The sequence below is a fragment of the Gadus chalcogrammus genome, chromosome 4 (genome assembly GCF_026213295.1).
Source record: "Gadus chalcogrammus isolate NIFS_2021 chromosome 4, NIFS_Gcha_1.0, whole genome shotgun sequence".
NCBI classification, from domain to species: Eukaryota; Metazoa; Chordata; class Actinopteri; order Gadiformes; family Gadidae; genus Gadus; species Gadus chalcogrammus.
In genome coordinates, this window is record NC_079415.1 from 14153977 (window position 1) to 14171999 (window position 18023).

At 48.6% G+C, this 18023-nt stretch overlaps 1 protein-coding gene across 1 annotated transcript in view; it reads right to left on the reverse strand.

The window, feature by feature from the left end:
- Positions 1-2669: 2669 nt before the first annotated feature.
- LOC130380596 (netrin receptor UNC5D-like) overlaps positions 2670-18023 on the reverse strand; it is a 159475-nt gene continuing 144121 nt past the window's right edge. Inside the window, exons 14-19 of the mRNA XM_056587841.1 lie at positions 17073-17253; positions 14089-14319; positions 7685-7834; positions 4640-4810; positions 4246-4424; positions 2670-2862 (exon numbers count right to left, since the gene is read on the reverse strand). Of these exons, the coding sequence (XP_056443816.1) occupies positions 2670-2862; positions 4246-4424; positions 4640-4810; positions 7685-7834; positions 14089-14319; positions 17073-17253 (1105 nt within the window). The remainder of the gene's footprint in view (positions 2863-4245; positions 4425-4639; positions 4811-7684; positions 7835-14088; positions 14320-17072; positions 17254-18023) is intronic.

Below are 18023 nucleotides of genomic sequence, written 5' to 3' on the forward strand. Positions count from 1 at the left end.
TGGCTATTAAGCTAATGTTTTCATAAAAAGCAGGCTCTCAAGCTATGCAACCAGTGCAGACCCAAGTTATTTTTTCTTTCTTCTTCATCATCATCACCACCATCACATTCATTACTAACATTCTCCCCCTGCCAGTGTGCTCCTGATGATCTAATAGGGACCCACTTGGTCAACACACACATGGTGATGGAGGATCGGGGAGGTCATATCCATGAATCAAAGTGGCTCATTATATAGGCAACTGTGGACAGTGCTTCTTAAAATCCATCAGGTGTGAAACTACGTCAATACAGCCGATGTCATTGAACCGATTCAGGCAGCTATTTTGGTAATTGCAGATATCAACAAACACTATGTGCTAAATTATTTAAGGAGAATGATCAGACCCTTTTGCCAGAGGCCTCCTCATAGGACCAATACAGATGTAGCTCATCACACAAATGAATGGTATCCTCCCTTGATTCACCCGGGCACTGGTGGTAGAGTAAACTAGTGAAGATAAGCCTGCTACCCGTGCCCTGGTCCATCAGAGGAGAAGACCCATGAATCAGTGTCACAAGCGACAGCTGTGTTTGCCCTAGGATGACACCTCTGTGAAAGGGTGTGTGAGGTGAGCGTCTTAGGTAAGCCACAAATATCAATATGTGTGCCTGTCAGTGAATAAATATGTGAATCATCACGTCCATGTCTAGAGTTCACGATGGCCAGGTCTCCGGGGTGCGTCATGGTAAAAATGTTGGCAGCACAACGGACACGCGACAAGGGATGTTAAAACCATTGTTTTTAATATTGAAACGGTTACTCATCAAGGTTGTTGGACCACATTGGACACAGACACAACAGGAATAACTTTTCAGAAGAGTTTTTTTTGTGTTTTCTTTTTAAAATAAAACATTAATTCCAGTTCAGCCAGCCTATCTTTCCAAAGTCACCACATGGCAAAAATACCGAAACGACAACGGTGGGGGTGTGAGGAGGGGAGTGGGCCGGGGGAGGCAGAAGGCTGTGCATGCATCGGTTTACAGGGTTGGTATAGCTTTAAAGAACAACCAACTTTTTATCCGACGTGGTCAATCGTTGATCGTCGATGACACCGTGTTTGGCTGGGATGCGTTTAGGGCCCGTGTATCCACACCTCAGACACTGCTTTGGTTTGGTACGTCAGGTGTGTTAGCTATAGTTTATTTAGGGTTAAAATTGGGGGATTGGTCTTAATACGTTCTAGAGGGTTCTGCAGGGGTACCGGGCCCTGCCTCGGGGTGGGAGAACGTGTTTGGGGGGGGGGGGGGTAATCGGAGGAGAGATATCTCCAAGGAGAAACCACATCTTGGACGGGGATCTGAGCGAGGCTCCTCTAAAGTAGAATCCCGATGAGGGCTAACACAAGGTGTTCCTCTGCGAAACAATGGCATGGTAACACTCACGAAATTCGGAAAAGTACTGATCAAAAAGATCTCAAAGCAAAGCGACGGCCAACGGTATAATCTGCAGTAGAATACGACTTCATGACAACAACAGGATATGTATGTAAGACTACATTCGGAGTTAGTTAGTTGTTTGGGTGGGTGTGTGCGATTCTGTGTCTATGAGAGCTGTCAGTGTGTGTGTGTGTTTGCGTTTCTGTGTATGTGAGAGCTGTCATTGTGTGGGTGTGTGTGTGTTCCTGTGAGAGAGATAAACTGTTGTTTTGTTCCTGTGTGTGTGTCGCTTTCCTGTGTGTGAGTTGTTTTTCTGTACGTGTGTCTGTTTCCATGTATGTGTGAGAGAGAGAGAGAGCCTTTCATTTGGTGTACGTGCATGTTCCCATGGGTCAGAGAAAACTGTTTATTTTTACAGCAAGATGATATTATAGTGCTTCCCAAAATCCCTGCTCACACACATCCCTCCTCTCTGACGGTCTTTCACCGTTTCACTGTGTGATCTGTTTAGTGTTTGATGATCGGATGAATCGTTCGATTAACTTACTATCAAAGCTGGGTCGATAAGTGAGTCTCGCAGAGTTTCACCCTGTCTTTGTAACATTAGAAACACAGGGAGGACAAAACGCAATAAAACATGAGTGAAAAGAATACGACCAGAGACATAAAACACTAACATTTTGGCAGACCCCCCCGAAGAAATAAGTAGTGTGGTCGGTCCTCAGGGGCTCAGTGAGAGGCGGTCCGAGCTGCACGCGTTTCTTAGTATTCTTGAACCGTCCCAGCCCCCCGAGGGAAGCCCTCTCTTCCCTCTCTTCCTTGCCTGCGTTGGCATTGCTGCTCCAGCGTTCTCCGTGTCCGAGCGTGGTGTTGCGCTGGGACCAAAGCAAAGGTTATTATCTTTTTGTTTGGACACGAATACAAAGTGAAGATGCTCAGCGTTCCTTCTCTTCCTCCGAGCTGTTGCCTGTGGCTGCACCGCGCAGCTCGGAGTGACCGACACCACAGGCGAAACGAAGCCTCCAGGATCTCCCTGTCTGTCTGTCCCTTGCCTTCCTCACGGCGGCGTTCCTCCTCCTGGGCCCCCTCCTCTGGGCGGAACCGCTAGTCGGGCTCCAACACCACCACTGCTACTGCGCCTCCTCTTCCTGCGCCTCCTGTAGCTCCACCACGGGATCCTCACCAGAGCTCATGCAACTTAAAAATCCCCTACAGAGGCCTGCCCCCGCCCCCCCTGGGGCGTTTTGTGTTTTAAGAGAATCCAGAGTCTGGCCGGTCGCTGCCCTGCCCCAGTGGGGTGAGTGTCCCGGGTGACGGGGCCCTGTCGATCTCCTCCAGAGCACAGGCCAGGGAGTCCACGTCCCCCGAGGTCTGGTGCTGGGTCTCCCACAGGCTGAGGATGACCGCTGACGGGCTCCTCTGGCAGGCGAAGTAGCTCAGGTTCCTGGAGGGGGGGAGGGGGGAGGAGGGGGAGAGGGAAGTAGGAGGAAGAGAGGGAGAGAGAGTGGAAAGGAGAGGAAGGGAGAGAGGGATGGGTGGGAGGTAGGGAGGGCGGGAGGGAGAGGCCAGTGGAAAGAGGAGAGGATGGAAAGGTAAAGATAGAAATTAACTGCTGTTCAAATCCACTTTTTGCTCAGAGCAAAAATAAACAACGTTGCATTACTGCTTTATACTAAATGTTCAAACTTTTCCAACAGTGTTCCCAATGAAAGTTTCATTAATTCCTTTCCAAGATTTTACTTAATTTATTCCATAATTGAAAGTGGCTAAAATTGTGTTTATTATCAATAAAACTGTACAATGTTGGCGTCAATTTATTATTTTTTGGAGTTTACTTTGCAGTGTTTATGTGGATCATTTGCAAAAATGTATTATAGAATCGAATCCCCTATATTTAAGATCTAATGGTAGCCTGCATCCAGCAGAGGGCACTGTTTCCACACGCCCGGCCTGCCGGCGCCCCACCCTCTGATCATAAAAGTGAGGACGCTTTAATAAAGAAAGAGCACTCTTGAAGAAATAACTGCAAAGAAAATCTGCTTAACAAGGTACATACTAATTTATTACACCTGCTGGTGGGCTTCTACTGGGTTCCACATCGTCATGACTAGGGTCCTAATATCGCCCAAGGGTTGAGTAAACAGATTAGCATACAACTTGTCTGTTGAACTAGACCTACGCTTCATGCTGTGCAATAATCAGCAGCTATGGTAAATTAGATACAGCTGTTGCCTGCGACTTAACCATCACGCCTGCGTGCCGAGCAGTCCTTAGTGGTTAGCTGTCTACGTGGTTTTTCCCTGTCTGCCAGGTGTTCACCTGTCTACGGGGTGTTCACCTGTCTACGTGGTGTTCACCTGTCTAAGTTGTTCACCTGTCTAAGGTGTTTACCTGTCTACGTGGTTTTCAGCTGTCTACCTGGTGTTCACCTGTCTACGTGGTGTTCACCTGTCTAAGGTGTTTACCTGTCTAAGTGGTGTTCACCTGTCCACGTGGTGTTTACCTGTCTACATGGTGTTCACCTGTCTACGTGGTGTTCACCTGTCTACGTGGTGTTCACCTGTCTAAGGTGTTTACCTGTCTAAGTGGTGTTCACCTGTCCACGTGGTGTTTACCTGTCTACATGGTGTTCACCTGTCTAGGTTGTGTATTTCTATGTGGTGTTTAGCTGTCTACCTGGAGTTCACATGTCTACATGGTGTTCACCTGTCTAGGTTGTGTATTTCTATGTGGTGTTTACCTGTCTACGTGGTGTATTTCTACGTGCTGTTTACCTGTCTAAGTGGTGTATTTCTACGTGGTGTTCACCTGTCTACATGATGCTTACCTGTCTACGTGGAGCTTCTGGGCCAGCAGTTGCCAGTCCTTGCCCTTGGAGTTGGCCGAGTCGAAGGTGGCACAGATGCGCTGATGGATGGACGGGGGGATCTTGAAGGCGGTGGACCCCGACTCGGAGGTGAGGGGACAGTGGGACGGAGGGAAGAGAGGAATCAGCCCCTTTTCACTCTGCTGGACAAAGAAGAGGAAGAAGAAGAAAGAAGAAGAAAAATTAGGAAGATGAAGGAGGACTATATTCAGAGTAATGGAACAACAATCTTTAACGACGAGGACATGCCTTTTTTGCTCAGTTTTCCCTCTCCCTCCCTCTTCTCCCCCTATCTCCCTCTCCCTCCCTCTCTCATTCTCCCCCTTTATCATAATCCCAATCTCTCTAGGCTCACCTCCGCCGCCGGCGTGTACACCTGGAGGATCTGCTCGCGACCTTTGACCTGCCGTACGCTGATCTTGCACGAGAGCTGCGGGGGCGTGGGCGGGGGACCGAGGCGCTCCAGGGAGAAGGCACACTGCAGCGGGTGGTGGTCCCGGCCCCACACCTGGGCGAACGAGAACTCCTGCCGCCAGAGGAAACCATTACAGAGAGAGAGAGAGAGAGAGAGAGAGAGAGAGAGAGAGACAGAGACAGAGACAGAGACAGAGAGAGAGAGAGAGAGAGAGCGAGAGAGAGACAGAGACAGAGAGAGAGCGAGAGAGAGAGAGAGAGAGACAGAGACAGACAGAGAGAGAGAGAGAGAGAGAGAGAGCGAGAGAGAGACAGAGACAGAGAGAGAGAGAGAGAGAGAGAGAGACATGGGGGCAGACTCGATTAGCACCGAGCGTCTGATAAATTTTTTTTCTTAGTTTAAATCACCTGTTGTATTGTATTCCCTTTATGCATTAACGTCTGCTTCAGTCGATTCCAAGGGATTCAATTCAAACAGGTTTTGATTGGATGCTCGGGATCGAAGGTTTTGTACCCCCGGAGAACGCAGGCAGGGTCAGGCAGGACCCCTCTGAGCGGTCGAATCGGTTCCAAAGGATGACAGGTTCTAACTCTCGCTTTTAAGGCTGCTACACACTGGTCTAACCGTTGGCCATCTGAAATGTTTGGGGAGACTCAAACGAGTTTGGGAACAAATCTGTTCAGTGTGTTCAGCTGTGTTGGGAGCTTTGGAAGCACGCGGACTGTGTCAGATTCAACATGCAAAGTCTGGGAGCGTTAGCATTCTGAAGATTGGAGCCATCGGATCTAACCCTAACCCTGATTGTTTGTGTGCTGTTAGGTTGTGTGCTAATAGCACACTTCCCTCTCTTTGTGTGCTGCTAGCACACAACCAGCAATCAGCGCGGTGTGTTGGAGGGGCAGACTAGCACCACCGGCAAGTGCAGAGCGTACACGCTACTGTGTAATAATAATAATAATAATAATAATAATAATAAATTGTATAGATAATATATTAACTTAATGACCTCAAAGTGCTACAATGCACATTAAAAGAAATACAACATAAAAGTCGAACTAGATTAAAAAGAAAAATAACAGAAAAAATAATAATTTAAAATAGCAGTTTAGCCAAAGGCTTTTCTAAAAAGATGGGTTCTTAGGCCTCTTTTAAAAGAATCCACAGTCTGTGGGGCCCTTAGATGGTCAGGGAGAGCATTTCACAGACTTGGTGCAGCTGAGCAGAAGGCGCGATCGCCCATAATTCGGAGCCTTGTCCTCGGAAGCGGACAGGAGGGTGGCCTGTCCAGAGCGGAGATGGCGTGAGGAGGAATGGGGAGTGATGAGTTATTTGAGGTATAGGGGGGCAGTGCCATGGAAAGATATTCCATGCCGGCTGATGACACGACCAAGGGGGAGCATGTATAGCGTGAAGAGGGTGGGGCCAAGGACTGATCCTTGAGGGACACCACAAGTGACAGAGTGCTGTGTACGATTTAGCATCACCCAGTGATACATACTCTGTTCTGTCCGAGAGATATGATGTGAACCAAGCCAGGGTAGTGTCAGAGAGACCGATGGAGTAGTGAAGGCGATGTAGAAGGATGTGGTGGTAGAAGGATGTGGTGGTCGACGGTGTCAAATGCTGCGGTGAGGTCGAGAAGATGAGAAGTGATCAGTCGTCAGCAGGTCATTGGTGACCCTGACCAGAGCAGTTTCCGTACTGTGGCCTGAACGGAAACCAGACTGGAACTTCTCATAAAGACTGTTTGTTATGAGGTGGTCGGTGTAGTTGGCAGTAGTCTTCGCGGTTTGTTAAAATGCAACTTTTCTGCCGAACGGGTCAGACAACGGTTTGAGTCTGGGTGGTGTGTAGGCCCCTTTAAATGACGGCAAACTCTGGCCCAACTCCCTGCGCGCCAGAGATGTGCCCTCTAGGAGCCCGCGCTCCCCAGGAAGGGAGCCTCGTCCGGGGGTTGGGGAGTGGTGGAAGAGGATTAATCCACTAATAAGATGTCACTGGCGGGATCAACATCACGGATCAGGGGGAGGAACACACATACTCACACACACACACACCCACACACACACGCACACACACACACCCACACACACCCACACCCCTTGAAACATCACTAGGCTGAGTGGGGGGGGGGGGGGGGTGTTGGTGTCTCAGTCAATGTTTGTTGAATGTGCCTCGAAATTATGATTAAAGTTGTGTGTTATGGGTGTTTATATATTATGCATGCGTGTGTGTGTTATCTGTCTGTGTGTGTGTGAGTGTGTGACAGATATGTGTGTCTGTGTATGTATTCATGTGTACGCGTGTGTGTGTTAGGTGTATAGGTGCGTGTGTGTGTGGAGGAGATAGCTCTTGCTGGGGTGTTCCGCTCTGCCTGTGCTTTGATGTGACCTCGCGGGGACGCGGAGCGTAACCGTGTGGAGCGCGCGCGCGCGCGGGGGGGGGGGGGTCGGAGGGATGGATGGAGAGGAGCGGTCACATGGGTTGGAACAGGGGCCACACGCCTCACCACACTGGGACTCAGAGGACTTCAGAAACGTCTCGGTTGGAGGCCATGCATGTAGAAATGAGACTGTTTCAGTCCTAGTACAGTGACAGTGTACACTGTGCTGTTGGCTGGTACACTGGAGCCAGTGGTCACTATGAACCTGCTTTAAAATGTCTGTGTCGTACATAAGCTTGTGCAAACGCGCACACACAGATGCACCAACACCTGTACCGTCCCGCACACTAACTCACTCACACATGCACGCAGGCAAACCCACACCTATACACGCACACTAACTTACTAACCCAACCACTGAAAACACACACACACACACACACACACACACACACACACACACACACACACACACACACACACACACACACACACACACACACACACACACACACACACACACACACACACACACACACACACACACACACACACACACACACACACACACACACGGACACACCCGTATCTCCGGGGCGTACCTGGCAGGTGGTGAAGGGCTTGATGCTCCAGAGGAGCTGTGGGAGGTCCTGGATGGAGACCTGCAGGCTGAAGCCGTCCCCACTGAACTGCAGCGTCCTGGGCTCCTCCAGCAGACGGCCTCCCCTCACACACTCCAGCACCGCCACGGCCTGGGGGACCGGGGTCCAGGGGAGAGGGCCAGATGAGTTATCTCTGTACAATGCACACATGGGCTGTGCATCCTCCTTCCTATCGCTCGTTTATTATTCCCTGGAAGAGACGAGCCCTCAGTGGTCGAGCAGGAGAAAGGTTAGCCTCGTGTTTAGATTGCTCTGGACATATGCGTCCGCCCCCCCTCCTGTTTAGCCAGAGCAGTCCCAACCTTTTATCTAATGCAGGGCAGTTTGGTTCAACGACTGTTCAGAGGGTAGCCCTATGTTCTGTTCCTCGTTGCTCTGATTGGTTGTAGGTCTAACCAATTGAATCCTACTTTCCACGGCTGTTTTTTTTACTGCCCACAAGCGTTTTGCTCGCTGCTATTGCGTTATTGAGCGCCTCAATCTTTTTGTTGTTGGTTTGAGTTTAAAATAACACTCAACTCTGGACTGAAAGCGCCCGCCGTCATGGCGGGGTTAAATGCAGATGTTCTGCGTTGGCAGCAGTAGAAACGTCTGCTTTCATCTGGGCTTCGACAGAAAGGCAGGGTAACAAGGCCCCCGCTCTACAGCCTCCAGAGCCTTCTGTGTGATCACCCCCTAAAGGCCGCTGCTCTCACTGCATATTCAGGGACAGATTAGACCAATAGAGATCTGAGGACGCCAGAGCTGAGCGGGATCCGCGACAGAGGGACTATTGGAATGCTGCCCTCGTAGTCCCTGTGTGAAGATATCCTCTTCACAGACAAAAGCAACTCACAGCAGTCTTCTTCAGATCATTTAAGCCTCCTTAGTCAATGATTAACACAATTTATGCATTTGTGCATCAACTCAGAAGACCTCACTGTAAAACGACATCAGCTTTACCACAAACAGGAGGGTAGTTCACTTCCACAAGATGCATTATGGGAAGTATGGGCGAAACATTAGTCTGAATGTAATTCTCATCTATCAACATATCACCATGGAATAATAACATGCTGAGCGGATACCATAACATTGATTGGAAATAAATAAAACAAGCACCAAAAAAAGAATTGCACAGCAGATTGAAAATAATGAGTCAAAACCGTTCAAAATGAGAGTCAGATAGGGAGAAAACCGACCGAAACCAGCAAGACAAATCGGAAGGGGGGAAATAGTCCATCTGCTCAACACTGATTAATATCAATAATGCATGTGTGTAATAAACTCCACCAACCACAGGCGTGATTCTACATTGTGCCAACAAGGGCGAGCTCAGACTGGAAAGTGCTCATGAGTATCAATGTTTTACTCATTTTGTTACATGACTTCCGTAGTTATCTCACTCTCTCACTCACAAAGTAGCAGAGAGGAGATGCAAAGTGTACGAGCAGGTACATTAGGGGTTGATTCTTGAGCCAGAGGCTCATAAGGGAAATCAATTATCGCAGAACGGTGACGAACTAAACGCTAGCTGAGCCTAACCCGACCTAAAACCAACAGAAAGGTACAACTAACCGTTCTTGATTGAGAGACGGAATAACTTAGTGGAAGGAATACAAATACAAGTTGTTGCTCGATTCACGTTCAATCTTATCTTCTAAGTGAAACCAGCCGGAGCTTTAGGGCTGCGCCGTCGTCAGCATTCACGCCAACTCATGGGAGGAGTGGTTGAGTTTTTTTATGTTTATCAGCCCATGGATGAGTAGGTTTGTATGTTTGTGACTGTATGTCCATGTTTTAATAACCTTTTATTCCGCTAGTATTTAGTGATGAAGATTTAGATCTAAAGTTCGATGGATGCATAGATAAATACAGTTTGAAACACGTGGATATTGAATTGACATTTCTTGATTACACAATGTTAGTTCACAATGGTAAATGAGAGTAGACGACATACCTTTTCAAATATATATGATATATGATGTGATATATGATACCATATATGCTATGAACTGTGATGGAATATTACATTATTCATTTATTATTAAATCATATTCAACCTTTTTTTTAATCCCTTTGTTTGTAGCGCCCACAAAGTGCACTCAATGAATAGAAATGGACTTGATAGAAACAGAGGGAGCTATTAATGAGTTTTCTTTGGTAAGTGTTAGTGACTTTGCTAATTAGGTTACACAGATAGCCTAGCCGTGTGGCTTCATTATTCGTCCATTAGCCATCAACGGCTAATCGTGCCGCTGCTGCTTATCATACGGAAGAAAAAAAAATATATGACCCTTTAAGTGAACCGCGGCCATTAAAATAAACGTATCGATCTACCCTCATCAAACTTAGCCTAGTGGATCCAGGAAATAAAACCGCTTGAATAATACATACCTTGGATGGATCCTCCCGCTGGATCAGCATCTTGTCTTCTATAATCAAGTTCAAAGACTGGCTGAGTTCTTTTGAGCCCATTAATGTTGTCATTTCCACAACGGGGTGGTGTGTGTGTGATCTACAAGTGTATGGGAGGGGATATCTGCCCTCCAGGACTCTTTAACAACTAGATAATATCCAGTGTGAATGACTGCAGTATGCTGGCTTCAGCTGCCACATGCAGGTGTTGATGGTTCTAACCTAGTTCCTACTGCTATGGTTCAGACCCAAACAAAGGCCTTTCTGATGACTATTACAGAAGCACAATTATGTTTTAGTCTTAGTAATCAAGACATCCTTTCACATGTCTTTATGAGGGTTAACTAAAGCGATCATGACCTCTATTTGTGTGATTCAGACCATGGTGGAAATCCCTTCTTCCTCTGATTTTCTTTTGAAGTACTCAGTTGTTCTTAACATGTAAGACCTGACAGATTATCAAGATTGACCTTCCCAAGATTGCTGCTTCTTGTAAATCATCACTGGCTATCTTTCCTTCGACCTTATACACTTTTTCCTTTTTGGAAAAACGATCTCACAAAATGTCCAAGTGACATAAAGATGTATATAAACAAAAAAAATTGAACGTATCAATATCATAATACCATTGCTCACTATGCAGATATAATTACCCACTGTCTGAATGCACTTCTTTGCGATATCCATATGGTAATGTAGTTTAACACAATCTCCATTCGTCAATACGGACGATCGGGTTTCAACAACAGGAGATATCATCTCGTTTACAGGCCTGCACAATGAAACATGATGGCCCGTCTGCACGCTAAAGAGGGTAGGATGCGAGTGCCTTTGATCGTTTCATCCAGGAAGAGGGACAGATTGGTCACGGAAAATGTATTTATAACACGTTTTATTTGGTGTTCAAGTGATATCAACATGATGAGAACCAGACTACAACCGTTCATTTAAATGTTGTTATATATTGGGGGGGGGGGGGGGATTTAAACACAGATTTAACAAATTGAGCCAAATTGGAGGGAAAGTGTTTTTTTTAATATTTTGTGCAACTTTCCAAAATAATGTGTTTAATGAGATGTGGTTAAGAATAGGTCTCACTTATCCCACGTATTGCATCACTTTTGCCTCGTGGGCGCTTGTCTGAAAGAAGAGTACTTACTAGCTGTTTATCAATACACACCAGGAAGTTCTTGCGAATTAAGAGTGAACTAACGAGAGCGCCATCATGCAGTTCCTTGGTTGTTCATCCTCAGGCTGCGGCCTTCACCCACCACAGCTAGTGGGCGGAGCCTCCGCAAATGGCGCTGTTGTTCTTTTTGTTTGGTTTACTGTGAATAAAACCAGCTCTGATTCAAAAATCTCCTTCTTTCCCCGGTGACAGCATAGCAGTAGGATGCAAAAAGATCACCGATGGCAACCATTATAAAATACATAGAATTAATTAGCCTAATTATCTTGGAAAGTGGCACAAAATGAGGTAAAACCCGTTACCGCCACCCTGACGGCCACCCGGTGTGTTCGACCGCGGGGCAGACTGCCGTTGAGCAGCACTCCGGCACGCCGCACCAGCAACCCCACTGAGAGCGGCTCCTGATTGTTGTAATGTGTTGTTACACAGACACGCGCCGCACAGAGTGGAATAATAACCCGCCTCACGTTTAATTACCTGCTCCTTCAATTAGGCTGAGCAGGAGGGGCCGGGGGGGGCAACCTCGCCAAGCATCTCTAGTGTTTGAAATTAAAAAGCCCCGCTTTGGCTCTTCTAAGCACCCCCCCCCCGTGGCTTCAGTGGGCTGGACGGGCGCATTTTAAACAGAGGTGGAGGAGAAACAACCAGATAAAGTTCATGTGCTGTAAACTTCCAGGAAGGAAGCACTTGGTTGGGACTCATGTCTAATCACCCAACAAAACAACGGCAATTAAAAAGGGTTTACACACACACACACACACACACACACACACACACACACACACACACACACACACACACACACACACACACACACACACACACACACACACACACACACACACACACACACACAAGCTTCAGTCTCTCCTGAGCATTCATTGCATTGAATGCCTTTAATTATCTATTACCCTATTATGCGAGCCAGGAGGATCGTATTGCTACAGTGAGATCTGGTACGTGACTATATCTATCTCATAATGTAGTTGAATGCTCTTCTGTAAATGCATCGCACATATGGTTATTGTAAATTAATATGAATATAATTGTTTTGCTTGTGATGACAGTGTTCATTAGGTGTTCATTGCTAAGTCATAATATAAAACATGGATCTATGCATCATCCCTATGTCTAATCATATCTAATGTATGGATTTGATGCACGCTTTACCACTAGCAGATAAGTCAATGAGAACTACGGACTAATCAACCAACCATTGTTGAGTCCAGAACGTCAAAAGAACATACAATGTCATATTTAATGTTGCTTAAAATATTTACAGTTCAGAGTGCATACTGAACTTTACATACTGAATTAATAATTATAATAATAATAATAATAATAATAAAAAAAAAAGAAAGTATAAATATGCATGGTCATGTGTATTAAATATGTAAGTGCAATACATTATGAGTATTTTGTGTGCATGCACAATACGCCAAAGATGAACCTGCAGAGTCCCCCTCTATCTTACAGAACCCATCTGAAGACTGGAGGAGACCCGAGACTGCTGCCTGGCTGAGTTGTGCACTGGGATGTTTGAGCTGTTACGATCTACACTGTGTTGCTGTGTGGATGGAGGACTTGACAGCATTTGGACATTGTTGGCGTTCCACATTATTGAATTGCATTGTGTTGAGCGTTGTGGTCAGAGTACTGACCCACTTTGAATAAAAGCATTGTCTGAACCACTTAAAGACGTTCATGTTAATGTAAACATGCCAACTGACTGGCAAACATTAACGGCCCACCGGGAATTATCCTGATTCTTCCGATTACCACTTCGCCACTGCTCCTCATCATTATAATCCTTCTCCTCATCATCATTATTATCCACTTCCTCATCCTGCTCATCAACATTCTCCTCCTCCTCATCTTCCTCATTTTCAGAAACCGCAGAATCCGGCCCTTCCTCACAAGGGAAGCAGCTCAGCTTCTAGTCCAATCACTTGTCATCTCCCGCCTCGACCACTGTAACTCACTCCTGGCTGGACTTCCTGCCTCTGCGATTAAACCTTTGCAGCGCATCCAGAATGCGGCAGCGCGCCTCGTGTTCTACCTACCGAAGTTCTCCCATGTGACCCCCCTCTTCCGGATCCTCCACTGGCTTGCTGTAGTAGCTCGCATCAAATTTTAAACGATGGTACTGGCATACAAGGCAGTCGATGGAACTGCCCCTGCCTACCTCCAAGCATTGGTAAAGCCACACACCCCAGCTCGATCCCTCCGCTCAACTACCTGAGCTGGACGTCTGGTACCGCCATCGCTCAGCAAAGGTCGATCAGCAAAGTCACAACTTTCTCGATTTTGGGACCTCAGTGGTGGAACGAGCTCCCTGCCGTTCTCAGGACCGCAGAGTCGCTCACTATCTTCCGAAAAAGACTCAAGACTCACCTATTCAGAGTCCACCTCGACTCTGCATAGCCACCGTCCCTCTTCTGGCCACCATTGTACATTGTATTGTATTGTGTTGTATTGTATTATAGTACTTAATTGTGAAGCAACTGCAGTAGCTGCTATCATTGCTGTAACATGGGGAATTGGTTAGCCTAGCGATTTTTGTACTTGCACTTGGTTCTATGAACATCCTTACTGTACCGACAGCGATATATTGTTGCACTTCTTATGACAAATGTACCTATTGTAAGTCGCTTTGGATAAAAGCGTCTGCTAAATGCCCTAAATGTAAATCTTCAGTATAATTCTCCTCCCTCGTCTTCTTCTTCTTCCCCCCCCCCCCCCCCGCCCCCCCCCTCACCTGCAGGGCGTGGGGGGTGTCGTCCACGCAGTACACCCTCAGGTTGTAGCCCAGCGGGTTGCTGAGGTCGGGGCTCCCGAACACGGCCAGCCTCAGCCTCTTGGCGGCTGCCTGGCTCAGGGGCCGGCCCACCAGGGCGTAGCGGCCTGGGCGGCCCACCAGCAGGTGGCACCGCTCCGCCTCCAGGAGGCCGTAGCAGGAGGTGCTCTCCTCGTCCATGGACATCACTTCCTGTTGAGGCAAGATACTGGTCAGCAGGGTTGGAACAAGCAGCCCTCAATCCCAGTCCTAGTCCTCAGCACGCATCAAGACCTACCTACAGCTACGCGGGGTTCCTGTTCCTGCCGTAACCCCCCCTCTGAGGGTACCTCGGAGTACCAGACCCCACCCAAAGATGTTTGTGTTCTCACGACCATGTCAATAAGAGTGAGACAGAGAACATTTATCCTCTGTCTTCGATCCATCCTTCGAGTTATTCGTTCCTTTTTACAGTTTGTTAATAAAGTCTATTGCCTTAGACAAAACAACATGCTAATGACCCAACGGAACAGCCCAGACATGTAGTCCTGCACAAATACATCAGAGCAGTAGGAGCAGTAGTCCCAGCGGGACCCACTTAAGCGTGACCGGCGGTCGGCGTGATGTATGGCGTGCTAAGAGCGAGCGACTCATCTGGAGTCGCCACTCTGACCATAAAGATGCGGCGGCGGTATGAATGGCACTGGACTGACGGATCGTACTGACAGACCCACAGACACTCCTCAGAGGCGTCTTTGATAAGAACCGACAACAACACGAGGGAAGGGAGTAGAAACGACGCACGACGTCGAATCGTGGCCTCACGTCTGGAATCTGGGAGCCCGGGCTCGCCCACTCTGCACCGCAGACCTTCCTGTCTCAAGGGTGCGTGATGGATAGCCGTATGCACCGTGCGCTAAGGCCCTGATTATGGCGTTTTGGGTCGAAGCACGGTGACTTTAAAGTAGGCTTCAGGGGTGCCAACCCGAGTTTGAAAACCACTGCTCTGAAGGGCCAAGGAAAACCTCCCCAAAACCTGAAGGAGAGGGAGCCTTGAGAAGGAGCGCATAAGTGGCATCCCTCATTCCAGGGATATAGGGAGTGTAATAGGTGCCAAACGGGCAGCCAGACATTTGGACTTTTGGACACAGTGGAGGCTCTCTGTGCCATTCCCTCCCCACAGAGCAGCCAAGAAGAGGGTTAGGAGCCTCACATACTAGTAGTAGAAAAGTACACGTTTAAGAGACACGATGATAAATGAAGATAGAGGGAGACGAGGGGACGAGAGGGAGCGGGAGAGAGAGAGAGAGAGAGAGAGAGAGAGAGAGAGAGAGAGAGAGAGAGAGAGAGAGACAGAGAGACAGAGGGAAAGCGAGCTGTAATGTCAGTAAAGCCCGGGGAACAAGGATCGTGGAGGCATTTTGCATTAGATAAAGTGCTCATTATTTCACACTGACAAAGAGGGGTCACGCTGTTGCTTCTTCTTGAGGGACAACTCATTCCCTCTCCCTCCCTCTACCCCTCCCTCCCTCCCTCTCTCATATCTCCCTCCTTCAGTCTCCTGCCTTAATTCTCCCTCCCTCCCTTTATCCCTCTTTCATTCCTTCCATCCTTCAGTCTCCACCCTCCCTCTCCCTCCCTCCCTCCATCCATCCCTCCCTCCCTCTCTCCCTCCCTCCCTCCCTCCCTCTTTCTTCTGTTCTTCCTCACTGACTTCTCCTGCCAGACTCTTTCCTTTTTCCTTCTCTTCTCATCTCAGTTTTATCCCGATGGCATATAACACACCGAAATGATGGCTCTTTTCATGGCTCCCTTTTGTGCGACACGTTTCTGCCGGAAAATTACATCCTGTGTAAATGTCACCCGCACACAGACACACACACACACACACACACACACACACACACACACACACACACACAGACACAGACACAGACACACACACACACACACACACACACACACACACACACACACACACATACACATACACAGACACACAGACACACACACACACACACACACACACACACACACACACACACACACACACACACACACACACACACACACACACACACACACACACACACAGTGACAAGGGTTGGGGGGTAGGTCACACAGGCTTTCTCCACAGGCAAGACAGAAGAGTGTGTTGCTCTGGCGGGGGGTGTGTGTGTGTGGGGGGGGGGGGGTAGCTAAACATTACAAGAGTATCCAAAACGTGTGGGGCTATTCTGCCACCTTAACCCTGCGTTCACACCAAAAGATGCATTTGCTGCCCGAACGCGTTGACGCCTGAGTTTTGCGGCGCGTCAAATCATGTTTTGCGGCGCGTCAAACTTTTGACGCGCGTCAAAAGTTGAAATATTTCAACTCGAGCAGCATTTGACGCGCCGCAAAATACGTGAACGCGCCCTTCGCCCGTGCCCGTCAGCGGGCACGGGCATGCCGCGCCGCAAATCAGATTTTGACGCGCGTCAAATCAAGTTTTGCTGCTCGTTTTCTCGGCAGCAAATGCATCGGCAGTAAAGCAGCAACGCGTCTCTACATTCACTTTGAATGGGATCACGACGCGCGTCAACTTTTTGCATCTTTTGGTGTGAACGCAGGGTCAGAGGATCCACTGCCCCATCGTTACCGCATCGCACCGCATTCTGCGGGATTGATGTTGACAGTGTTGTCATGTCAACCGAATAACATAACTCTATTTTCGGGTCCGAAACTACGGCTCTGCACTCAATACCCCCCTCCCAGCCACCAAACTGAAGCACTTCACTTATTGAAAATGTTGCTTATCTTATTGTAAATAATACTTATCTTATTGTTAATATTACATCACTTATTTTACCAAATTTTGCGCTCCCCAACCTCTCCCGAAGTTCGGGAGGAACGCTGGAGAAGAAGAGGTCTCCTCTCTCCTCCTTCCTTTGCCTAGTGTCGGTTGGCGGTGACGGTGAGGGTACCTCCCACTTGTTCTCCGGGGTCCTCCTCTTCAGACGGACGGCCCAGGTGGCGTCGGCGGGGCCGCTGAGGTCGGCGCAGTGCGCCACCGACAGAGCCACGGGGCAGGACAGGTCCAGCCCCGGGGGGCCGTAGGTCACCTCCGGGCTCAGCAGGACCTCGTCCTCGTCCTCTGGCGCCGTGCTATGGGGGGGGGGGGGGGGAGAGAGACAACAAAGACAAGGAGACAGGTGTGAGACGCCGGGTTTGATCCCTGGAACACAAACAGATTAGACTCGACACGACACAGAAGAGATGGAGATATACAAGCACAAAGCTGGAAGAGCACTAGACACAGACATAGACAAGGAATACTGATGGGACACATGGAAATACATAGGAACGACACACTGTGGCATCCCGCCACGTAAACCTCGGCCTGGACAGGCCCGAGGGACCGTGAAGGACGGGGTATACCACCCCCACCCACCAGCCGGTGACGGAGAGCATCCCTTTCGCCTCCCCAATCAGGGTGATTGGTGGACACCTGGCCGGTGGCAGAGGAGCCATCTTAAAGGGAGGTCGGGGACAGACAGCAGAACGGCACTGCACGGCACGGGAGCAGGAAGGTAGCGCTCTGGTCCGAGAGAGCCTAGAGGCCCACGGAGGCCCTAGAGACTGCGAGCACCTTGATTGTTTAAACTGTCCGTAATAAATGCCGGGATCGGCTAAACCCCCAATGCAAAGCGTGGTATGTCCGTGGAACCCGGCACAATCGAGCACCGGGTTACCACCACACACACACACGCACCCACCCACCCACCCACCCACCCACCCACCCACACACCCACACACACACACACACACACACACACACACACACACACACAATCTGTGTTCACAAACCGCAGCTGGACAACAAAAGAGATGTGTGTGTGCGTTATCTGTTTGTATGAATCAGAACTTGTCACGGG